At 30.3% G+C, this 26,545-nt stretch overlaps 1 protein-coding gene across 2 annotated transcripts in view; it reads right to left on the bottom strand.

The window, feature by feature from the left end:
* Window positions 1–237: 237 nt before the first annotated feature.
* The window catches only part of LOC118182190 (Y+L amino acid transporter 2-like), a 64,190-nt gene continuing 37,882 nt past the window's right edge, over window positions 238–26,545 (bottom strand). The window contains exons 7-10 of one of the 2 annotated variants that reach the window (XM_085820512.1): window positions 17,702–17,798; window positions 9,372–9,521; window positions 5,861–6,038; window positions 238–2,751 (exon numbers count right to left, since the gene is read on the bottom strand). In XM_085820512.1, the coding sequence (XP_085676638.1) occupies window positions 2,615–2,751; window positions 5,861–6,038; window positions 9,372–9,521; window positions 17,702–17,798 (562 nt within the window). In that variant the 3' untranslated portion in view covers window positions 238–2,614. The remainder of the gene's footprint in view (window positions 2,752–5,860; window positions 6,039–9,371; window positions 9,522–17,701; window positions 17,799–26,545) is intronic. The other variant, XM_085820513.1, reaches the window with a different exon arrangement.

Raw genomic sequence — 26,545 nt, 5'->3', positions numbered from 1 at the left:
TACTACTAGTGAAAAATAAAATTCGACAGGAAATAATGTGAAATTTTACTGACATTTATATTATATTAACATTAATGATAAGCATTATTTACACTGAATGATGACTTGAATTAAAATTAACACAATCAAATCTTTAACATTTAAGATTAAAATTCACTCAGAGAGAGTTTTAGCTTGAAATACTTGTGTTTTTACCTTTCTATGTAAAAAGATATGCATAAATAGAAAAATATTCAATTATTATTAATAATTATTTTTATTAGCAACTCAATACATTATTGAATACATCTTCATACACAAAACAGACACATAACTACATTTCAAATTCAACAATTCATTATTTGAGCTCTTAACTTGATTCAAAAATCATACTTACAAAAAATAAAACAAAATAAAAATAATAGGAACAAGAGGGGATAACAACCTTTCACATAGTTAATCTAAATAATTACCAGAATTAATACTATTATATCGTTTTTAGTTGTTTGCCAACATTTCAATGACATCAGCATCAACTAAAGATTATACCGATTTAACTAAGTAAATGATGGTAGATGAAAGACAGAAACAAATCAATAGCTTATAGAAGATATCAAAAGCTTACAATAATGATCTGTAGCTAGGATATTTAGACTGAATTTACATGCAGTTATTTCAGTTTCAAATCAACTATATAAAATTAAATTTTCTAAAGCCTTTCTAGAAAATTAGGAAAATTTGATAGAGATATATTAAAAATTCTGGAAAGTAGGTTTTGGGGGTTAGTAAAAACCAAACAGTACCAATCAATATAATAAACAAAATTTCACAGCTTGAGTTTCTATTATGCATCAGCAAGCATTTTCTAAAAAGGTTTTTTTGTTAAAATTATTGACCAGTATTGCTGCTATGAAGGATAATCCTGAAAATATGTACAACTGCATAGAAACATTGGCAAAATAACAGTAAAAAGATTTAAGATATAAAATGTAATACAAAGAAAGGCTGATGCATTAAAAAACTTCAAGTGTAGTATAAAATAAAAATATATGTATACACATTTAATGGAAAAATAATAAGATTCAAGCCTCATAATACATTAAGCATATCACAGAAATCAGATCTACACTAATCCATTGTAAACAACATTATTTTTAATTAGAATGCCAAAAAGTAAAGCTTTTAATACTTTTATTTGAGCTGAGCATAGGGATGAAATTTTCATAAACAAAATTGCCATTTTGTGAATTTCACCCAAACCTTAAAAATTTTATGGCATACCTTTATAAAAGGAATTATATAAAAATTATTAAAAATATACATGATAGCAGTGTTAGAAAAGTATCTGTCACATATGTCAGTTTAAATTGTTATGTATATAAGGCAATATTAAAAAGATAGCACACTATACAAGACCAACAGAATATAATACAAAACCAATAATGAATGACTTTAATCATTATTTCCTTGATGCATATGAAAAATTTTTTTCTTTTTTATGTATATTTTCAAATCTTTTAATTATAACATACAATTGCAGATTGAATAGATACTGCAAAATACATGAAATTCACCCTAATATATTCAAAACAGGAGAATTTTGCTCAAAATTATATTTAAATATAAGTATGCAGATTTTAAAATCATCAATATTTAATTAGAAATAAGAAGAGTCATAACTAAGTAACTAGTATAGTAAGTAACTGCAATACTCAGACAACTCAAATTTATGCATTGGGTTTTTAAACATAATGTTTTACACATTAGAAAATGAAAGTTTTGTGTGCAATGAATATCTTTTCTTCACATAAAATTTATTTCACAACCGACACAGCTTTGGAAAAAGATATAAAAATATACCTGAGAAATTTCACAGTCGAGTAATATAGAGAAATATTTTATAAATCTAAAATGCTTACAAAATACTTTATGCATCAGTACTTTACTCATCAAACTTCACATTATGTATATATAATATAAACAAAGGATATGTAATGAATAGACATTTAAAAAGAAAATAATAATTTAAATAAATTCTAATACTGATTTTGTTTCTAAGAATTAACAGAAAAAATATATTGAAATTCGCAGGAAAATTCAACGAGGGAAAAAAATATAATCACTATAATTAATGTACTAGTTAAATAATGCCTATAATAGTTTGATATTAGCTATTTCATTCTAAAAAAACTACTGATACTTTTTATATTCTAACCATACAAAGGATGCAAATTACAGCTCTTAAATGTAATCATTATTCAGTTCTTGAAATTACTATTTACATTTCAACAGTGTAAATTACGTTTCAGAAATGAAATCTTTGATAGCTGTCATTGTACATGAATTTTAGAACACATTTAAATTTCACTGAGATGGGTTAATAAATGAAACATAAAGAATTCACAATTGAGAAAACAATTAGAATTTAAAAAATACAGAAATGAATAATATATTAATAAAAGTAATAGAAACCGAGATAAAATATCTCTAAGGATGACAGGATTTAAATTCAAGCAAAAAATAAAACATAAAAGTTAAAAAAAGAAAAATCAAGACATTTTTTATAAATGCCTTATGATAAGACAACTCGTTGAGCTTTTACATATATTACATATATGCAAATATTAGAACCATATTATTCTATTTTCTCAACATTGCTAACCTCATCATCAAATTTAGAGAATTTAACTTGGCAAACTGCTTCTTCATTCAATTCGTTTTCATCTTCTACGGTGCATAAAAGCAACTTTTGTATTATTTTAGTGAAGAAATCTAAAAGATAATAAAAAATAGATATTTTGAAAAACAAAAACAAAACATAAAAATTTCTTTCCTTACACAAATTAACATTTTCATATTTGCTTTAACATCAGAAAGCTTCTTTCAGCTGTTATTTCCAAGTGGAAAATGAAATCATTACCAATATTATATGAAACTATAACCAATTATGTAGCATAAATATATCACTTTTATTTCCAAATTATAACAATATATCACTTTTATTTCCAAATTATAACAGCACATTATTAAGCAGTGATGCTACTTAAAAAAAAAAATTTTGATATTTTTTAATTTATATTATTTTATGACCAAGACAACCCCTTAATAAATTTTTACAATATCTTCCCCAAATTTAATTTAAACAACAACATATTTTAGAATAATATTGTATCTTTTGATACGTTCTATTTTATGTTTTCCATGTAAAAAAAAAAATACTTTTCCTTATTTTTTTTGTATAACTAAATAAAAGAATATTGATGTTTTCTTGTGATTGTACCTATTATAGTTATGACACTTTTTCTTAAAGGACATACATATAGGGCTGCATTTAGCAGCAAAATTATTTCTGGAAATAATTATATTAATGTCTCTTTGCTGCTGACTACTGACCAACATGCATATATGAGAAATAATACTAGAAGTGTCTGAAATCACAATAAAAATCATGCACTCTATTAGACTAATAAATAGGAAATTAGTCCAAGAGACTTTCTTATGTAAATGATTCTCTCATCTCTAATTGTCATTAAATCATTCAATTTACTTTCCAAATTATAACAATGAATTATCTTACAGTGAAAAACAAAGCAATTAGAAGAAAAGCTAATTCTAAAACACAATATGCAATAAGTTCTTCTATTAATATTTTCTTCCATCAATATGATTTAAATAACACTTTTCTTCTACAAAAAGATTGTTAACTTTTTCATATATGTACAATCGCCTGAATTAAAAATGAAATCTATATAATTATGCAAAACTTTATAAGCAATATAGACATTACAGTTATTTATATGCTATTTTGCTCTGTAATTTTATTCAAATAGCAACCACACTTGCATCATTTCTGCTGCAGCTGATAATGTAAGACTTTTAGCCTCTCATGCTAGATTAACATTACGTTTTTTTTCAGGTATAGCATACAAGACTAGAATATATTGTTTACTTTAATATCAGTTGGCATGCTGTGAGAACTGGAAAAGCATCACTAATGAAATACCAGCTTTCATTTTTGCAAAATTATTATATTCAAAATAATTAATAATTGTAAAATAAAATGGTTATCAGAATGAGAAGTTATTCTTGATGACATACAAATTATTATTTGTTGTGCAGTTCAAATTCTGAATTTATACAGAGGGGAGTTACCCATTTTCAGAACAATTTTGGGACAGTTTAATTAATGTTTTTAAAATGTGAAGAGTACTTTTTTAAATGTTTAGTCTGTTATTATTTTTCCTGGACTATAAATGTGCATCATGATTTCTATTCTTTTCATAAAATTTCCAGGGGTAAAGATTTCCATTCCTCTTCTGCTATTTTTCAGAGAATCCCCTCCCCCAATTGTGAAGGCGTTATGCTTAGAAAAAACTCTTTTCAAGAGACATAAAGCACAATAACCCATAGGAAAAACATCAAGAACTTCACAGGAATATGTTAAAAAGGTATACACGCAATTCTTGTATCAATCTTCATTTTTTCCAGGAATGCAATAATACTTTCTGAAGTATGAATTGCTGCTTTGTCTTGTTGAAATTTCAATCACTGAAAGTCATTGGGATAAAGAAATGGAATTTCTTCTGCAAATATCAGAACTAAAACTTTCTCTTGATAATATGTTGAGTTTTTATGATAGTTGCAATTAATAATATTGCATATTTTGCATTTTAAGAAATTTTAATAACATGCATTTCACAACGTTTTTGAATTATGGCTACAAATTATGAATATGAATACTTCTCTTAGGACAGAGCAAAAACATACCCTTCAATCCCCAGCTTGTTTATATGCAACATTTTGAAAGAAGAATAAATTTAAAAATAGCATCGATATTTCTTATTTCAAATAAAAAGCTGCTGTCATACATTTATTTTTATTCTAAAACTTTATTTTTTTTAAATTCTCAATTGAAATCATTCTAAAAATATATAAACACCCTCTGTACATGTATGGCTTAGAATAAAAGTGGATTAAACCCAGTTGGTATCATTTTTGAAAAACTGAAGTTCAAGAGCTCAAAACATTTCTGTAATTTGTCAAAACAAGCTACTGATATCTAGAGACTTATCCTGAAATGACTTACTTGGTTTATTATTGCACTGTAAAATATAACATTTATACTGAATTATTTCATTATTAATTCAGATTTAAAAAAATTCTGGACTTCATTCTATTTATATTCTGAACCATCCATATACTATATACACATATTCTTCAAAAGAACTAAAAACTCACATAGTTAATTAGCAGATAATATAGTCAGTTCACATATAATCTCTTCCCTCTCCATATAAGAAAGTTTTAGCTGATTTTTTTAAATTAACATCTCAGTTGCTAAGAATTTTAAGGAAGAAGACTTTTCAGTAACAAAGTTAAGTTTTAGATTCATTTTGATTTTCAAATTAATATTTCCCTTCAGTGTCAAGGAAGGATGCAATTTCACTCCAAAACATTAAGAGGGGGAAAAAAAAAAGAAAAAAAGACAGCTGTGTAATTTAAATACATTAAAGCCATTTTGGATTGAATCCTTCAATTAATTTACACATTAATAATTAGATATAATTTTAGAAATTTACAATTACAAGCTGCTCACAAAATTTTTCACTTTTATGTCAAGCATTTATTAAATTATGAAATTAAGAATCAATATGGGAATCATAAGAATTAAAAGATATCTGTGCAAGCAAAGTTTTTTTTTTTTTTTTTTTTTTTTTTTTTAAGGAAAACTCATTTTAAAGAAAGAGAAGTTATTGGACTTTGGAAACTTAATGGCTATTTTGAGAGCTATGTGCAATATCTTCACATAAATTAACTATGAATTATAACAATCATTAAAAGCTCTAATAAATTAGATAAGTAAAAAAAAAATATATCTTACTAGAGCTAGAAATCATCCAAGAAGGTTTATTTTTCCAATAAATAAAAACAAAATAGACAGGTATTCCCGAAAATGTAATGGCCAGGGCAATTCCTGTTTCATGAAAGTTTTTGAAGAACGGAAGCACAACAAGAAGCGTTCCAATAAGCAAAAAGGCAATTGGAAAAAACAAATTTACCTGTATAAAAGAAAAAGAAATTATATTGCTGTCCAAACCATTTTTATACTTAGCAATTTCCCAAATATTTGTAGTCTGAAAAGTTACAAAATGCTTTTAAAAAATTAATGCAGTAATTAATTAGAAAAACAGTAATAACATACATTAAAAAATAAATTTTTAAAAAGGAGGATTAAAAATATTTTGATACTTATTAAACTAGGTGGAAAAAAAAAGAAATTTATCATTTAAAAAAAAAAAAAAAAAAAAAAAAACCCACTGGGCTAAAGTTTTGGTTTAAGAAATTTTATTTTAAGCAACAAGCTTCAATACAACTTATGAATTATTACTAAATTACATTTCAGATAATTACTTTTATAAGATGCACAATCAAAGTCATATTTAGTGATTATCAAAGAATTAATGAAAATTGTTAAAACAGGCAATTTTTTACATATAACTGTCATTTACTTCAACAATGATGATTTTATATCTATTTCATCCATTTTTGTCTTCACTTTTGGATTTTCATCTGATGATTCTACACTTTTGAAACTGCATTCCAAATTTTAATTCATGAATCACATCTTATATAAACTATATTAGTCCTCTGAGGCAACATCATGCCATGCAGCTTGTATTGAAGTCTCCTAGTTCCTCATCGTGCTCTTAACTTAGAAGAATAAATTCCATTTTGCAAAAACAATGCTTTAGTTTCGCTGACAGCAACTCAACTAACGCGAATAAACTTTATAACTTCTAAATCAATAGCTTTTTGCTTCCAGCATTCTTCTTGATTGCTTGGTTGAATTTATATAGGCAAAACTATCTTTTATGCTATCAGCCAAGGGAGGGATGAATTCATGAAGAACTTTTTAAAAGAAAATTGATTTGTATTCATGTTACATAAAACAAGTATGAAAATGCCCATGCAGCCAGTCTGTTTGGCAGGATTTGAATCCAGATTGAACTAGCATCCAATAGTATTACCCATACTCGACCACTTGTTGGCAGTACAATTCTCAAATGATTAAAACATTAGCAAAAACGTTTTCTATTGATAGTGTTGAGCTTTGAAAGATGTAATTACACACAAGTCTACTGACTATGGTTGACTTTTACAGCCTGGCTGATAAAAACATCATTTTTGTCTTTCTTCATATATCTTAGAACTAGGTAAACAAAATAATAATTAAGGAGAAGCACAATTTTTCTATTCTTTCCTCCTAAAACAAGATAAAATTAATACGAATCATGAAAACATACCCCCTCCCCTAAAAAAAAGTTAAGCACATAGAGGACTATTTTTTTCTACAACAATATGTTTCCAATATCCATATGTAGAGACATGCGAGTTTCAGAATTACATAAATGCACATACTTTAATAAATGATTTCATGATTATATATATGAATATGAAATCAGTAAGAATCCACATATAAAAATCACGTCTACTTAAAAATTAAAAACATTACTTGTTTAATTTAAAAATAATGGTTGTTATATTATTTTATAGTATTTGAGAGCTAACTTCTTCCAGGAAGGATGCATTTGCAGAGAATTTCGCAAGATAAACTTGTTCCTGTTTATGCTTACACATGGGAACATAAGGAAGACCTCTAGCATCTACTCCATTTGAATGCCCAAAAGAGAACCAGGGAAGAATTAATAGTGTTCTGTAATCTTATGCAGTAAACTACTGTTCACCCTTAAAAATAGTGGCAATCATATATAAGAAAAGGAATAACAATTACTACCTTTATGCTTTTATACAGTTATTTACTATTAGTACTAAAAAACTGTTGTAACGGTTTTTGAGTTTTTAAATGTAATATTGAGAAAAGACACAGCATGCTTAAAATTAAAACCTTTGATGAAGAGACACCAAACCACTCAAGAGGACTTCCAGCTAGTCATGTATTTTTAGCACCTCCATATTGCATAGACACTACTGGTTACAGCTGAAAACATCATGGTAAAAACATCGCAGAGAATACAACACAAGGCAAACACATCGTGGTAAAAAAGAAAGCAAAGTTTAGTGGTTTATATGGCACACAACCTGGAAAGGTTATTAGTGCCAGAAAAGAAAGCAAAGAGAAAACGTAGCAGTTTTAAAACACTATGGTCGAAAATAAGCGGTTCAAAATCTTCGCAGTTTAAAAACATCATTGTCGAAAATATCATGGTAAAAAATAAAGTACATACAAATCATCGCACACATGTGTTTTTCAGGTTTTAAAAGTTGTACATGCATTTTCGCATAATGATTTGGTAGCAGAAGGAAAGAGGATGAAAATATTAACGACATTTTAAGAATAAATGGAAACAAAAACAAGAAAATAAACTAAACTTTTGACTAAAACAATAACAGATTAACAAGCATTAAAAATAATTTGATAAGTAACTAAGCAATTTGTATAGAGGTAACCTGATGCAGTTATTTATCTTCCTGTTTCTAAACATTTTTAGACTGTATTTTTCATGAAAAATTATCAGTAAAACTTTATAAAAGGGTTAATAAAATTTGTAATTAACTACATAAATTTAAAATTAAGTGCTGCAAGTTGCATTTAATTTTCTTTTCATTTTCAGTTTTTAAATTCTTAAGTTTCCTTCTTATTTTTCCAGCAAAAAAAAATATGAAATATAGAAAACCATTTAAAAATATGAAATATAGAAGTAAAAATATCCATCTTTCCTTCCTGCACTCCCAAATCATTATGTGAAAATGCACCTACTTTTAAAACCTCAAAAACATATATGTGCAATGTTATTGTCTTGCAATGATTTATAGGTACTTTATTTTTTTTATTATTATTATTTTTTTTTTTACCACAATATTTTCGATGGCGATGTTTACAAACTGCTTTATTTTCGACCACAATGTTTTCTCTTTGCTTTCTTTTCTTCCATGATGTTTTGTACTACGACATTTTCGCCTTGCGTTGTTATGTTTCGTCGCAATGTTTTCAGCAGCCACCCACTATTAAACTCACACGTATCCATTCCTTCTTTGGGATTCAAATCTGAGACCAATAATACAACACCAAAGAGCATTAACCACTATACCAATCAGAACAACTGTTATTATATATACATATACTCAATGAACTCTTAAAATGATGTAAAAATGGATGTATTACATGCATGATGCACAAAAAACTGGGATAGAATTGATGATGATGATCATAATAATAGTAATAATAATAAAGAAGAGACAAAGGGAGAAATAAACAGATAAAATTGAAATTATTCTAAAAATGGAAACATCAAGGTAAATATCAATAGCTTTTTAAAGAAAATTTACCATTACTTTCACAATCAAACAATTATTAAGTCTGGAATACTAACCTTTATAGGTCTTTTCAATTTTGGTGCTTTAATACGATTATACAGTAAAGAAGCAGTCGTCAAAGTGAGAAAAAGTGCTTCAATAAATGATGTAAAATTTATTAAAACATAAATGCTTCCAACCCACAAATACAGAATTGTTATCACAGCCTGAAAAAAAAAAAAAGAAAAAAAAGAAAAAGCGTTAAAAAGTGTCAGAAAATTTTTAAAATTAAACAGAGGAATATTCTTCAAATATTTAAAGATTAAAAAAAAAGGGAGAACAAGCCCTACAGTGGAAAAGCATAATGAGTTTAACATTAAGCTCATTATCACAAATAAAAGTTTACAACATTAGATAAGGAACAATTTAAAATGTAAATTAAACTTTTAACTACAGTTTTTAGAAATCAGCAGTTAACAGTATTAATTTCACCATTTTTTAGATAAAAACAGAGTTGGGTTCAGTATTTTCATGTAAACACAAATTCATAGTACTTATCATGAAAAAATATGGATGCATACGCATCTTTCACAACACGGCATGTTGCAACTTATGATCTTTTTTCTTATTCTTATTATTTACATTTAATAACATCGATAAGTGAAATTTTGCTTACCTTTCTTAATGAATATCCACAGGAACGCTTGGAATTCCTTTTCTTTTTTATCACACAAAAGCTTTATTTACAGCTATGTACAAGAATGTATGCTTACATTAGAACATTCATCATGTTTTTCTGGTTGCCACTACATCTATCTCAAAAATCCGCAATGCGGTAAGAAAAATATAACAAGCTAAAAGTAAAAAACGCTGCGCCCTCTCGTGGCCAGCTACATAAACTGTAACATCCTCCCCCTTGATGAACTCTTGGTTCATCAAAGGATTGGATTCTGAAGTTATCTTAAACACTAAATGTTTTTAATGTTCTACAAGTTTAAATGTTCGTAGATGCAGTGTTCGCAATTTAAGTTCATTGTATTCAGTTCAAAGAGTTCAAGTCATTTCTAATGGGTACAATAACTGCACAGGACGACGAAGATGAGTTCCATTAGCTAAACGGACAGTGCAAGCTCTTATTTTCCCATCTCGTCCTGGATGACACTCCTGTACAACTCCCATCTTCCATAATAATCTTGGTAATTTTTCTTCATGTACTAGAACTACAGAGCCTTTCAAAAGATCTGTTACGGCATTACCTCTCTGAATTTGTTTTACGTTTCTGATTTCAAGTACGTATTCTCTTTTCCAAAACTCTTCTAATAACCTTAGCCGGTATTTATATCGCCTTGTTAAATTTTCTTTAGTTGAATCAGGTTTAAGAATTTTGCCAGATGGTAAGGATGTCAGTCTTCGTCCAACTAGAAAATGAGCTGGCGTCAGCGGTTCTGGTTCTCCAACTTCACTATAAACATACGTCAGTGGACGCGAATTCAATATCGCCTCAATTTCAATTAAAACTGTTTCCAGCTCTTCAAATTTAAATGAAGCCTTCATGAGTATTTTCTTCAAACATGACTTGATAGATCTAATAAGCCTTTCCCAAAAACCGCCCCAAGCCGCCTTCTCGACATTGAATTTCCACTCAATACCTTTATTACCAAAATAATTTTGAACTTCTGTGTCCTTGATGGTATTCCATAGTTTTTGTAAATCCTTGTCTGCTCTTTTGAAGGTTTTTGCATCGTCTGAATATATTATTCGACATACTCCTCTTCTTGAAATAAATCTTCTAAAGGATAGAAGAAAATTGTTTGCTGTTTGGCTAGACACAAGTTCCAGATGCACTGCTCTGGTTACAGCGCATGTATACAGAGCAATATAAGCTTTCCCAGTTCCATCCTTTGTACTCATAGCACCAGCAAAATCAAGTCCTACAACTTTGAAGGGATTTGCCTCTGTTATTCTTTCGATTGGTAAAGGAGCCATATCCTGACTTAGTGGCTTGGCTTTAAATCTGTAGCAAATCACACACTTGTTAATATTACTTTTTACATGCTGTCGATCCTTAAGTATCCAAAATTTTTCCCTAATTTGAGTTAAAGTTTCAGCTACCCCAGCGTGTGCTTGCATTTCGTGACAATCTTTAATGATATGATCTGAGAAATGAGACTTCTCAGGTAGTATTGCTGGGTATGTTTGATTATAGCTTAACCCAGCATTTTGAAGCCTTCCTCCTACTCTGAGTATTCCATCTGAGTCTACAAATGGATTTAATGTAAATATTTTCGAACTATGTATGCTTTGTTTCATCTTTAATTTCCTTATTTCTTCTTTAAAATGTTCTTCCTGAGTTTTCTTGATCCAGAAATTCTCTGCTTCATTCATCTCTTCAGCCTTAACAGGTCCAATTCTTCTTAGTTTTGGGTTTTTCAAATTATTGGTATATCTGAAAATATAAGATGTTATTCTATATACCTTTTTTTATGTCACTAAAGTTCTCGATAGGAATGATATTTTCAACAATACAGTTTGCTGTTAAAATATCTTGCTTCTTTCCTTTTTGTTTCTCAGAATTTGTTATTTTATCATCTTCCTTAAAATTTCTCGAAGATCTGGGCCAAACATTATTATCTTTGACAAGCCAAGGTGGGCCATACCACCACAGCTCATTTTTTGAAAGGGTTTCTACCTTCTGTCCTCTCGTCAATAAGTCCGAAGGATTCTCATGGCTGGGACAATAATTCCACCAATCTGGATCAGTTTTCTCTTGTATTTCTAGACACCTATTTCGTACAAATTGTTTCCATTTTGTCGGATCAGCCTTGACCCAATGTAATACAATTTCTGAATCTGTCCACATATAAATCTTCATTTCTATGTTTTTCAACGAATGTCGGATGTATGCGATGAGTCAAGCTCCTATGACTGCTCCTAAAAGCTCCAGTCGAGGTAACGTAACCCCTTTTATGGGAGCAACTCTTGCTTTGGACATAACAAATGATGTTTTTGTTAACTCGTTTTCATTGTATCTCAAATATACAACGGCACCATATCCCTTTTGGCTACTATCTGTAAAACAGTGCAATTGAATATTCGACAGATTTCCTTTTGACAGATTGTTGAAATAATGTCTTGGAATTTCAACATTTTTTAATTTAGGAATTTCATTATACCAGGTTTTAAATCGATTCTGCAATTCTTGATCAAGTGGTGCATCCCATTGGTAACCTCTTTGCCAACATTCTTGCATCATCATTTTAGCTGCAACAACAAAGGGAGATATGAAACCGATAGGATCGTATAGTTCGCCCGCAACTTGAAGAATCTTCCGTTTTGTTATTTCCTCAGCCGGATCCTTGAGTAATTCATCTTCGATTCGAAATTTCAGTTTATCTGCTTCATGATTCCAAATATATCCTAACAAAGTGCTATTCATTCCGTCTCCATTAAACTTCGTATTTTCAGCTGCATTCCAAATCGCATGCAATTGGGCGTTATTGCTCCTCCACTTTCTCATATTGAAACTAGCAAGCATCATAATTCTTTTCACATCTTCATAAATTTCTGCAGCTTCTTCTTCATCATCTGTACCATGAATCAAATCATCTACGTAAAAATTTTCTTCAAGAAGCTGACAGATCTTCGAATATTGTGCTTTCAACTTTCTTGCGTGATGCTTTATAGTTGCTGCTAGTAAAAAGGGGCTACAGGTTGCTCCGAATATTACACGCGTCATTCTTAAAATCGTCGGTTGCTCCTTTTCCTTTGAAGTCCAAAGAAATCTTACTGCATTTCTGTCCTCAGGCTTCAACAGAATTTGTAGAAAAACAGCTTCGATATCTGCAGCAAATGCTATTTTGTGTTGACGAAATTTAATTAGCAAATCTAATAATTCAGGGTTTAAATTTGGTCCTGAATCTAAGCAATCATTTAAAGATAGACTGTCATGAGTATGCGAGGAAGCATCAAATACGACCCTTAATTTCGTAGAATTGTGATCTTCTCTGATTACACAATGGTGTGGCAAATAATAGATGTTTTCTTCAGAATTCTTCGGAGCCTTTTCAGCTATTCCTTTATTTAGATAATCTTCAATTACCCTTGAATACTTGTCATAAATTTCAGGATTTTTCTTAAACCTTCTAAGTAAACTGTTCCATCTTTTTAAGGCGATGTTATAATTACTACCCATTTTGTTCATATTGTCCTTCCAAGGTAATGAAACTTCATAACGATTGGTTTTATATTCAATAGTTTCTTCAAATCTATGCATAACTTCAGTGTCATTTTCATTTGCTGAATAGTCATGTATTCCAATTGCATCTAAATCCCATAGCCTTTTTAGAGCTGCACTAACTAGCAGAATTAGATGGCAACTCATTTAATTTAACACATTTTCTATTTCTAAATATTCTACTGATCTTCGATTTACACAAGGTAATTTTATTTTTATATTCCAAGCTATCCTGTATTTCAGTTTCGTACTCTTTTTCATCTGTTAGGATAGATTCGATTTCAGTGTTCAATATTAGTATATCGTTTTCATTTTCATTTAAGATGGAGAAATCATCTTCTAATAAATCAAATTTAATATTATCCGATTCTATTTCCTTTTCCATTTTAGCTATCAGTCTTGTTACTGATGCTCTTAACATTCCTCGCTTCTTTTTTAGTGCTTTTAACTTATCCATCTTAATAATCAATATTCAATCACTAATCGAACAATAATAAATACTTAAATCACAATATATCTAAAGATCACTGTTATCTCGGAATTTCGGCACTATGTTGCAACTTATGAATGTTTTTCTTATTCTTATTATTTACATTTAATAACATCGATAAGTGAAATTTTGCTTACCTTTCTTAATGAATATCCACAGGAACGCTTGGAATTCCTTTTCTTTTTTATCACACAAAAGCTTTATTTACAGCTATGTACAAGAATGTATGCTTACATTAGAACATTCATCATGTTTTTCTGGTTGCCACTACATCTATCTCAAAAATCCGCAATGCGGTAAGAAAAATACAACAAGCTAAAAGTAAAAAACGCTGCGCCCTCTCGTGGCCAGCTACATAAACTGTAACACGGCATGACTTATTCTTATATCATGTCCACCAGCGGCCGAGCGGTAAAGTCGCTGAACACTGGTAGCTTGGTCCAAGGTTCGAATCCCGCGAACGGGCTGGCTGCATGGGCGTTTTCGTGGTTTTCCCCATGTGTAACGTGTATACAAGCCAGTTTCTCTTAGAAAGTCCTCCATGAAGGCATTCCTCCCCTTAGGCAGATAGCCCTCGAGGCTTTACCATAATCACACACGCACACACATTCTTATATCATTCAGTCAAGCTCTGTCTTTAATTACCTTATTATATTTTATTTACAAATAAAAGAATAAAAATTTTATGATATATTGTTTCTATTTTAAAAATAAGAATGTAAGTGAGAGCTTGCTAAGGAGTTAGACGTCAGTGTCATGTCCATTAGTCATGCTATGCATCACATAAACTTGACATACAAGTTCAATCGCTGGATGTCGCATGAGCTGACTCGAGCAAATAAAGACAGAAGCATTCAGGCCTGTACTAATCTGCTCGAATATCAATACAAGGACAAAATTCTGGACCAGATCGTCACTTGTGAAGAAAAGTGGATTTACTTCGACAACACAGGCTGAAAAAGAGGTTGGTCTAGTTGGTCTGTCGGCAGCGTCGCAAAATGCAATTTGACTAACAAAAAGACAATGCTTTGTATCTGGTAAGACTGCTGTGGTGTTATCTGGAAAAAGGAAAACCTTGATGTTAAGGTGTACAGCGAGATGCTAGACCTTGTTGACAGTGCTATCAAGGAAAAACATTAAACTGAGTTCCGTGCAAAAAGGCAATGTTCCATCAAGATAATGCTAGATCACATGTGTTTGCATTCACTCGCTAGACTGTGTATGGATGTGAATGGGATCTTTAGTCACAACCACAATATAGCCCTGATGTCGCTCCTTTGTATTTCTACATTTTTCACATCTGCAGCTACATCTTGCTGATGCTATCTTCCATTCTGCACAGGACGTCCGAAATGAGGATGATCTGTTTTTGGATTCCCCACCATCAAATTTCTGGGCCAAAGGCTTGAAAACCTACCAAAACGTTGGCAGAAAATCATAGATTTGGGTGATGATTAGTACTCGCACTAAAGATACTGCTTTCATGTTTTTTCTAACTTTGTTAAAAACATTTTTTGGCAGAAAACATCCATTACAATTAGACATTTTTTTTGCAGCTAATAATAACAATATATGTGAGCCATTATGTAGCCACCTTACCTGCACCACCTTTGAAAGCAACTGACAATGATGACTGCAGACGTGTAATGATATGATGAATATTCTTCTCTCTTTTTTTTTAAATCAATGTAAATAAATGATAGTTTAGTAACTCAATGAGTATTTTATGCATTTAGTGATGTCTTCCTATCTCTATTTTATGTTGGACGCATGTCTGTGAGAAGCACCACAGTCATAGTGCTTTAAATCCCTCTTTTGCTGCTAAGACTACAGTGGGATGTCCACTGGGTGTACAGTGGGATGTCCACAGAGATGGGTAAGGTAATAAATTTCTTAAAATGCCAGTCTTAGGAGAAAAAGTAATAGACAGATAATTGCCATGTGTAATTTCCAACTAAGATTTTTACCTATAGTGTGGCATATAAAATTAATATGATTTTACTTTATTTACTTTTTGAAATTCTAGGAGGATCCGAGATAGCGAAATGCCGTCATAGATTACTCTTTTTTGTTAAAAGAAATAAAATCAAACCCAAAACTGATCTGTTTTACCCTCCAGAACTACATTTTTATAGTTTGGAGTAATTTGTAGCAAGATTAAATAAGTATAGAATTTGAACAGAGGTAAGTTCATTACCATTCCCAACATAGTTACACCAATGAAACAAGTAATCTGATAGAAATAAGATTGAAGTAAGATTTTTAAATAACAATAATTTCTATTGAAATTTCATCCACTTATATAACAGGTCTTAAAAAGTTTGTTAAATCAGATTTTGCAACAAAAAGCTAATATGAATTGAAACAATTTATAAGTCAGCTGATATTTATTTTATTCAGTTTCATATCTAGGATTATTTGTAGAAATATCTTATTTACATATTAGAAAGCTATACTTAAGTCCATTGTATCATAAAGTGATGATCAAGAGACTAGCATACATTTTACTGGGTTTGTCACATGTGACGAGGTCTTCAGAAGAGCCAGTAAATAAGATTCATAACCATTGCTGGTCAATTCTTGTACAAATTGTTATTAATATCAGTTACTATTTCTTCTAAATAGCCATAATTAAAATGACTTTTTGTTCTCCATGTCTTTTGTTTTTACTGTGTTTCTGCATTCATATTTCACATTCCATCACATACTGTGTAATACAAAATGGTTACTTTTGCTATGTTCTGCCACCTTTAAAGTCACATGTTTCTGCTATACGGGAGTGGACGTCGAAAGGGACATTTCTAAGAACACACATATTTCCACGAAACCCACATAGTTAGTTAGGTTACCATTTTCACTTACTACAAAGACTTGAATACTAAACAGTAATCAAGTATTGCTCAGATTGGGATCACGTGTTTCTTCAGAAGCAGACCATTTGTCTGATTGGTTGATCTCTACCCAAGACAGAGCTGCAACCGAAACACTTTTGGCAAGGTTTCAAAATGTCCCGTGTAGCCGGTATATCATTTCTGTAGCTAGCGAGACTTTGCTTCCAGCGGAGGTGTTTTATTTCGGAATCCTCCTGTTTAAAACAGTGGTACCAGAATCTCATTTCTCAGAAAAGTCCCATCTAGCAGGGACTGTTCCTAGATCTGATAATCCCTTTAAAGTTGCGAGTCTTACACTCAGTACATTTTACAGAAGAAACTGAAATACTTTTATTAAATCATCCATCTGAATTTCCTAATTAAAAACTTTCTTGACATTTTCTTCTATAACCATTAAAATTCAGAACATACAGCCAAACTGATATTAAACACAATAATTTATAACATTATACAGGTTTTACAATTTAATACCTAAAGAACATGTTCATGAAATTAACTTCATACATATTATGACTCTGTGCAGATGTCCACTTTACATCTGCAGTCACAGAGAACATGTATAATCCCAATATGATTATAAATGGAAAGTTAAAGCAAATTAATAAACTTTTGCATATATGACATACATTATGTAATGACATACATTTTTTTTTGCATATATGGACATATGTTGTCATATATGCAAAAAAATATTAGCAATTAAAATTTTAAAATTGTTTTAAGAAATAAATAAATTCACACAAAATTTAAAAGATGGAACTACTTACAATAAAGAACTTACAAAACACTTACTAAAAAAATCAAACTTGGAGAAGGTGTCAAATATTTTAAATTAATCATGGAAACTATATTTGGTAAGTGGCCTTCACGAGCACCAACGAAAAACAGCCTAAAAACACAATGAAAAATTAATAATCAAAACATATTTCAGTATGATGTTAGGTTTACTAAACAAAGATATATATACAAAAGAAATATAGCTATAAATTCCTGTCATGTGAATTTATATATTAAAGACTAAATTCTGAAATGACATAGTTTATAACAATTTATAACAGTTATTAATGTTCACTAAGTTTATTAAACAGTCAATTAGCATGCAGAAACTAATACTTATGCAGTTGCAAATAAATAATACAGTTTAATTCTAATAAGAAAAAAAAAATCCTTGAAATATTCGGAAACAAAGTCAAAAGAAAAACCGGAAAGCAAGATTATGCATGTAAAATGCTCCCACTGACATCTGAGTAAAATAAATTTTTCAGTGATAGGTATCAAATAAAATAAAATATAAGATATATGAAAGAAACCTTACAATGTAAGTGCTCATAGAAACTATGTTTACGCACTATTCAATAATTTCTTAAAATGACTAAAAATTTTAATAAATTTCTAAATAAAAGTTTTTTCAGTGATTTTATACAGCTGTATTATCCAATAACAGATGTTAAAGGTGGAGAGAAAAACCTAAACTTCAAAATTCATTCAGATTTTCTTGCATACTTCTTATAAAAAGAGCACATTTTGAGAAACAGTTTAATGCACTGACTCTGTCATCTGAACTTTTCATAGCTTCCTGTCTATTAACAACAGATTAGGCCTTACAGATCCTAAAACAAGCTTCATCGGTCTGATGTTGATAATACATTGATCAACTAAAATAACTTTTAAAAATTTAACACTAAGGAATGCAAATTTTACTTCAGAAAAGAAAAAAGCAATACATCTTGCAATGTTAATCATCATTGATCTCTTTACACTTTTTTTTAACAAAATTGTTCAAAAACGTTTTCAATTGTTAAGTAACATTTTCTTCATATATGCTCCATGTTAATAAAAATCTACCAACATTTACTTTTCCTAATTTCCTTATTTATTTTTATTTTTTATTTTTACCTTCTTTGATTCTGTTCATTTAAATGAACTTTTTTTTTGTACTTCTACGAACAAGTTAGAGTAATTAACTATTGTAAACTAAACTGGAAGGCTATTAGCCTAGAAAGGAAGGTTTTTTTGAGGACACTGTTTGATATTTATAGTATACCCTAAAAAAAGATTAAAATCTCTGTATTGTCAGCTCTGTTAGTCTATAATCACTGTATAGGTCCCAAGAGAAACTACTGGTATTACACAGCTTTAATTACTGAATGCTGAATTTAGTGAAGGAATAATGTATTTTGGTAAAATCATCTGTATTATCATTTCATGTATTTTATTCATGATGTATGTTATTACTGTTGCATTCAAGTAGGTATCTTTACCCACAATAGCAAGAACGTCTGGTAACTTCTGGAATATTTTGCCTTACCCAGCACAGGCAATACTGGGTGGACCTTTTTTTATTCTGTACTCTTTTCCAGTTTATATCTGGCTGAAAATTACAATATAACTAGAAATTATGCTTTTGCAAGCAAAATCTCTGAGAGAGACCTTTCCTCTCAAAACAAGGAAACCCAGAGGAAGTCAATTAAAGGAGCAGAAATGAATCCTTCATCGAATGAAGTAAAAATGACCTCTACTCAAGTTACTCAATCAACATCTGTAGAAGGGCAGGAAGTTATTAAAAGCATAACTGCCTCTTTAGATAAAATAAAAATCAAAAAGAGAATGTCTGGGGCACAAAAAAAGAAAGGTACCTGAGAACTGAAAATTGCCAAAGCTACTTGGCTTGGGTAGGGGAAACCCTAAAAGTGAAAAGCAATCTCAAAGGATGAAGCAGAATACAGCCCTGAAGACTGTCAAAAGAGACATACCTGAAGGTAAGTCAAGATGGCTATACTCATTGAGAGACATCGCGAGAAATGTTTATCAGAGGAACAGGCTGCTGACAATGAACTTCTGATACTTTAGGTATTCTCAATTCTAAAGAGTTACACCGGAGCTGTTTAAGGGGCTGTTAGACTTTACAAACAAAGTGGGCAACCCAAACAAATGGAGCTATTAAGCACTGCATTTAGTGCATTTGTCACAAAATGTTATTTAGTAGAGGTGGCTGATACTTGAATAACTCAATCTAAAGAACACTTTTGTACAAATTTCTATTAATAATTTTTCATTAAGTATGAGTTGTGTTTTATTTCTGTCATTATCCTTTAATTTTGATGACCAGTGTAACTGGTAATATTACATTACATAGACTCATAAAAAATTAAGAATAAATTAACTTTTTAATGTGTAAGCAGTATAAAGCAGTAAAATAAATCTTCATTAATAACTCTTTATTTATTTATTTATTTTAATTTTACGGAAGAAAATTTGAAGCAAAATCTGGCTGGAATAAAACTCAAACACAGGACGAACTCTGTTTAGATAATGCAGTTTATTTCTAATAAGCTGTATGAAGTCTTGAAATTTTCCAAAAGTCTACTAAAGCATATAAAATGTTAAACAGGTATAAAACAAAAACATGTCATCATAATCAACAGCAGTGGGTTAAACAATTTAAAGGTTATATTTAATTTTTCAAAGTAAAGATCTAAGCACTCTAACGAAGCAAACAGTATTACTGTATACTCTCCTGTAATGTCCGCACCCCAACTTTACAGATAAAATGTATGTAAAAAAAAAGTGACCTGTATAATATCTACACCCCAAAAACTAATGCATTTCTTACTCTAATATATATATATATTTTAATATCCCCTTTAGTCAATAACATTAGTCAATAAACATCTTTAAAAAAAGAACATGCATTTGTTTTGTGTTTGGTTGGCGCCAGGATGGAAAGCAGAGACTTTCCTTGCGTTCTGGAGCAGCTGTTATTCAATCATAACATCGGTGCCAGCAATCCACTCGGCAGACGCGATAATAAATGAAGGCAATCCAAACAGGTTTTCACCACACTGGCTCCTGGGAAATACTGTTTTGATTTGCAATTACTTTCCCCTCCTTCCTCCTTGGAGCATTTGCATATTTCAAGCTATCTCTTTTCATTTACAGTATCATTTGGAAATCAAGGTAGTTAGCAAGTAGCATGCTTGAAATGGGAAAATGCAGCAGCTGTACAGCGGCTTTTAAACTGAGTCATAGAATTTGTGCAGGAAAATGGAAAAAGAGCAGCAGCAAGAGTATATAAGGTGGACAAAAAAGTGTGTGCGTGTGGGGGGGGGATTGGAGCAAACAGCATAATTGACTGGCGGCAACAAACAAAACAAGACGTGTGTTTCGTGATTCGAAATATAACTTTCCAAACTTAAGAAAAAAGGAGTTGTGTATGTTCATGCTCAAGGGTACGCAGTTTTAGTGATGTAATTTTAGTAAAAAAAGTGTGGACATTATGTGAGCATATACAATATGATAAATGCAGCTCCTGTCGTTGTTCCAAAAGATCAGTCTCATTTTTTTTTTTTTTTGGCTAGCCCTAATAAAATTAAATTTATGAGGATTTGCAAAATATATCAATTTATTTATTTCAGTTCAAGTTTCAGGTGAAGAAAAGCTGAAAGGATGTTTAAAACCTTCTGAAAATTAACTACATAATAAGGGTGTATGTTTCCCATTTTTAACATAAGTATGTAATTTACTTACCATTCATATACTTATTACAGTATTTGCATTTTATGATGCTGATTGTATTTAAAAAGAAAAAGTAGACCAGGAAAGAAATTGAAATTTTTACATGCATTAAAAATGTCAGCAATAATAAAGCAAAGCACAGAAAACTTTTTTCCAAATAAGTGGTTTTCAACCTACAATAAATATACTTAATTTTTACAGAAAAAGATGAATTATCAAATAATTGCGCAAAGATAAATTTTATGTAGAGAAATAAGTTTTTAAATAAAATTTATATTTTATGCGGGGGAAAACTCTTTATCAAATGATGTATTCAATATTTTATGTGAAAAACGACTCTTTATCATATGATATAAAGATATAAGTAATTCTTTATTAAATGAAACTGAACAGGAATGGCATCTTTAAATTGCTAAAGGCTAAATGCCTTTAATGTAAGAAGTTACATTTGCCAATAAATTTTGCTTTGTTAAAAATCATTTGAAATAACTTATATATTATTTTAAAATATGAATCATAAATAAATGGGAAACTAGCTTTCTTCAAAAATTAAGAATAAATTAACTTTTTAATATGTAAGCAATATACAGCAGTGAAATAAATCTTCATTAATAATTATTTATTTCTTCTTCTTCTTATTTATTTATTTATTTTAAGGGAAGAATATTTTAAGCAAAATCTGGCTGGAATTTAACTCAAACATATGACGAGCTATTGCCAAAGTTATAATTTCAAAAGAACTATAATTCTTAAATTACTGGAGTCTCCTTTTTAAAGGCAAGCCATTATTAAACCACGTAGTGATTCATATATCTTGCTGGTCACGTTACTCTTCTGTTAGCTTCCAACATATTTTATAACACACTGGAAGGCTCACTAAATTTTGATTTTATATTTTTAAAAATATATTACATAGATGAACTTTACTTCAGATTAATTTTTAATAATAATAAAAACACTGAAGGATAATGAATGTAAATCTGCAAAATTCTAAATTGTTAATAAAGTTAGAATTCTGCTTCCACAATGGTTGAAAACCCTTGTTCTAAGAGCTATAGTGCAACATATAAAATTTCATGCTGGAAAAAAAAAATGCTTATGTGTAAAAGGAAGAACATACCAATTTTTTTTCGAGCTCAGAAGGTACATCTGAAGAAAAAAGTTGAAAGATATATTTCAGAGAAAATTTTTAAAGAGTTGATGAACAGAGATATGAGGTAAGTTGGAGTGAAAAAGAGAAATACACATCTAAAAAAGGAGAGAGAAAAAAAAGAAATTATACAAAGTACATAGAAATTGCAAAAGTAGTCCATTAAGATAATTTTAAGCACAACTGATGAGAATTAAATACAAAAAAAATTAATACATAAATTGTCAACTCTGATGTAAAACAAATGAATATAAAACAATTCATGTTCCATAGAATTAAAAAAATTTTACTTCACAAATTCACTTTTTATTATCATAGAGTAATTTTTCTTGTTTTGCAAATAATCTGATTACACTTTATTTTCTACACCAGTGGTTTCTAATATTCAGGCTGGGAGACAATTTTTGATAGACTATGAAAAGTTCGAAGCATTGTTTTTTTATTATAAAATTATCAATTAATTAACTTTACACTTATTATTATTTTTTAAATATATTATTTGCTCCTATTAATCTTTTTTCAGCTACCTTTTTTTTCCACAGCAACTATATACACTCACTATACACACTTGTTCATGATAAATTGCAATTATATGCATATGGGTCACAAAGAAACTACATAAATGTGGGTCGCAAAACTAAAATACTCTTAAACACAATAAATTAATTATTAAAAAATGCAGACATAAGAAGAGTATATTTAAATTATAAATATAATTACAGATGTTTGTTGATAAATAGACAGAATACAATAATTGCTGCATTTTTGAAAAAAAAAAAAAAAAAAAAAAAAAAACATATATGCTATATTTCAGCTGAAACAGATATATCTGAGTTGGCCTTTAAAGTAATCTCCCCCACTCATATATTACAATTTTAGCAACTTTTGTATAACTATTAGAAACTTCTGGAGAAGTCCTTTGTCCATAGTGTTTTCAATTCCTTAGTTGCAGCAACTTAAGTGTATGAAATGGCAGAAAAGAGTGATCTTTCAGGGCAAATTCCAGTTTTTGAAAAACAAAAGAGTGGTAGGATATAATCAGGAGAATACAGAAGGTAGTACAATCCAGTAAACTGGTGGTTAGCACTTTGTAGATTTTCGTATTTACCCAATTTGAAGCATAATTTCATTCTATCTATCTGCTACAAAGCATACTGCATAAATGGACACCTGTCAAGAAACGTTGAAACACATTCACAAGTGTAAGCCAAGATACCCACCTTTATCCGAGTTGGCCCTTCAAAGTGATCTCCCACTCATATATTACAATTTTAGCAACTTTTTTTAAAACCATTAGAAACTTCTAGAGAAGTCCTTTGTCCACAGTGTTTTTAATTCCTTAGTTGCAGCAACTTGGGTGTATGAAATGCCAGAAAAGAGTGACCTTTTAGGGCAAATTTCAGTTTTTGAAAAACAAAAGAGTAATGGGAGAATACAGAAGATGGTACAATCCATTAAACTGGTGGTTAGTACTTTGTACATTTCCGCGTTTACCCAATTTGAAGCATAATTTCATTCTATCTATCTGCTGCAAAGCATACTGCATAAATGGACACCCGTCAAGAAACGTTGAAACACATTTGCAGGTGTAAGCCAAGATATGGAAGAATACCATGTGCATGTTGGCAGAAGCAGGACAGTTCCCATTATCAAATTACAGAGTGATATCCATTACTTTATGGTCATACTTTGTACGAATATATTCAGGCCGACGTCAAGACTAATCGGCGCCATCGTGCAAATATCTAGCGAGCGCCTTTATGCAGTGACGATATTAGGCTGCTATCACACGTCGGTTTGTTTCGTTAGAACAACTGTTTGGAACACTTTTTCAGCCAATCATCATAGATCGCTTTGGGGTTAACACAAGGGAAACTGGTTTCCCATTACAAACAAGCTGATAGCTGATTGGTTGAAAACAAATAACTTGCAATTTTTTTAAAAAGGAAGGAAAAAATCACACATCTTTCTTTCAATAGTAAAGTAGGCAGAAAAATTGTCCGAAACAGCTGTTCATGTAAAACAAACACCATGTGACATGGGCTTTAAAGGGAAATTGCTTATGGTTAACATTTAAAATGAAGCATTATTAACATAATAATATGAAAAACCAAAAAAAATTACTATTTATCTTTCAATTTGTCTAAATATGCAAACATTTTGTGCTTTGTTTAAACCCAAAAGCTTTGCAAATGTATAGTGTCTGTGCGGCATGGGGGCATTCTAAATATGCGGCGAGCCAAAAGTTCTTTCGAGAGGTTAGTGGTAGGGGAACAGGGGTACGAGACGGTCGGACCTGTCCTTCTCAGGATGCTCTCCATCAAAATTGGGGGCAAAACTGAGCTAAATACCAGTAATTTATGCACCATTTATCTTTTTTCAGATTTTTTTTTGGTGATTGCTTGTTGTTATTGTTATTCTACATATAAAAATGTAAGTGCAGTTACATATTATGTTAAATTTAGGTTAGCTTTTTAATTCAGAAAAGCGATGATTTTAGCATTATTACTCGAAATTACTTTACAGTCAAAAGTCGTTAATTCAGACACCCATAATCCGGAATAATCTATAATCCAGACCTCAAAGCTACAAACTTTCTGTGCATGCGTCGCGACGTGTAAGACCTTTACGGCTGCGAATATGCACGTGCGCATGCGCATAATACGTTTACGCATGCGCATTTAATGTATAACGGACGGTCTAAGCTAAGCTAAAATTATTTAATTCAGTTAATGTTGCAGATTGCGTTGTTCCTTAATCTTCGAATTGGATCCGTCTTATTATTTTTTGCAGACTGTTACAGTTATTTTATAAAAGTAAGCTTGAACTTTCGATTATGTCAAATAGAATTTCCGATATATATTTACTAATATGTAAAGCGAAAGTATGTTTCGAAATCCGAAATCTGCTTATCAATTTTACGCTGCTCTGCGGCGAATGGGGGGGAAACGCCGCGGCACGCAATGAATTGGAAGTTGATCTGTCAGCACTATCCTTATCTTCAGGGCAGATGTTTTTATTTTATTTGGCTTATAATTCCTTACTAAATGTAGTATTTCATCTCGATGTGCTCTGTCTTTGATATGATTTAAATCAAATTCCTCGTCATTATAATTCACTTCCGATAGCGAAGAAAGTGACAGAGGTTATTGAAAACGAAAAAATTTCGATTGACAAATTAGTCGGTATTCTCGACACAGCAATTATAGGACTTGAAGAGCGGAACTTTGTAACTGAAGAAGAAATTATGTCTGTTTATAGAATTAAAGAAAAAGTATTATCACATAAAAGGAAGCAACTTACATTGAAAGAAATGTTTAATAAAGTAAACAAATAAATATTAAGTTTTTTTTTTTTGTAAATTTTGATACCCTTTAGATCATAATTGTTCTTTATTTCATAAATTACGGTTTCATATTTTTAATTTTGTAATTTCTGCATACCATGTTACCATATTTAAACTGATGATCTATAATCCAGAAAAATCGATAATCCGGAATCGCCAAAGTCCTGACGAGTCCGGATTAACGACTTTTGACTGTAATAGTTATTTTCTACTTTTATTTTAAGTCTACTTTTTCTGTTTTAATTTTTCCTCAGATGTAGAAAGAAAAACAGAAAAAAACTGTCTGGGTATCAGAATTCAATGAAGAAAACGAAAGTGAGAGGAAGATTTAATAAACCAAAACTTTAAAATTACTCAGTTTTTGAAAAACCCAGAGAGTACCCAAGCTGACACTACTTGCACTAGTTGTTCATCAACTACCACTGAAATTACCAAAAGAACCTAATAATCAGAAAGAATTAGAAAGTGTTTTCACCCATGCATTACCTTTAACTTCGAAATAATACGATAACAGCCATTAGAAAAAAACAAAAGAAATGCTAGTGAAATTTACAATTTATGCAGTAGATATGTATTTGCCTGTGCCTAATGATTCTGGATTATGCACAAGTGCATTATTGAAATT

The sequence above is a fragment of the Stegodyphus dumicola genome, chromosome 7 (assembly GCF_044657685.1).
Source record: "Stegodyphus dumicola isolate Sdum_Otavi_A_Nest chromosome 7, ASM4465768v1".
NCBI classification, from domain to species: Eukaryota; Metazoa; Arthropoda; class Arachnida; order Araneae; family Eresidae; genus Stegodyphus; species Stegodyphus dumicola.
The sequence above is the reverse complement of the archived record's forward strand: the minus strand, read 5'-3'. Positions and strand labels throughout refer to the sequence as shown.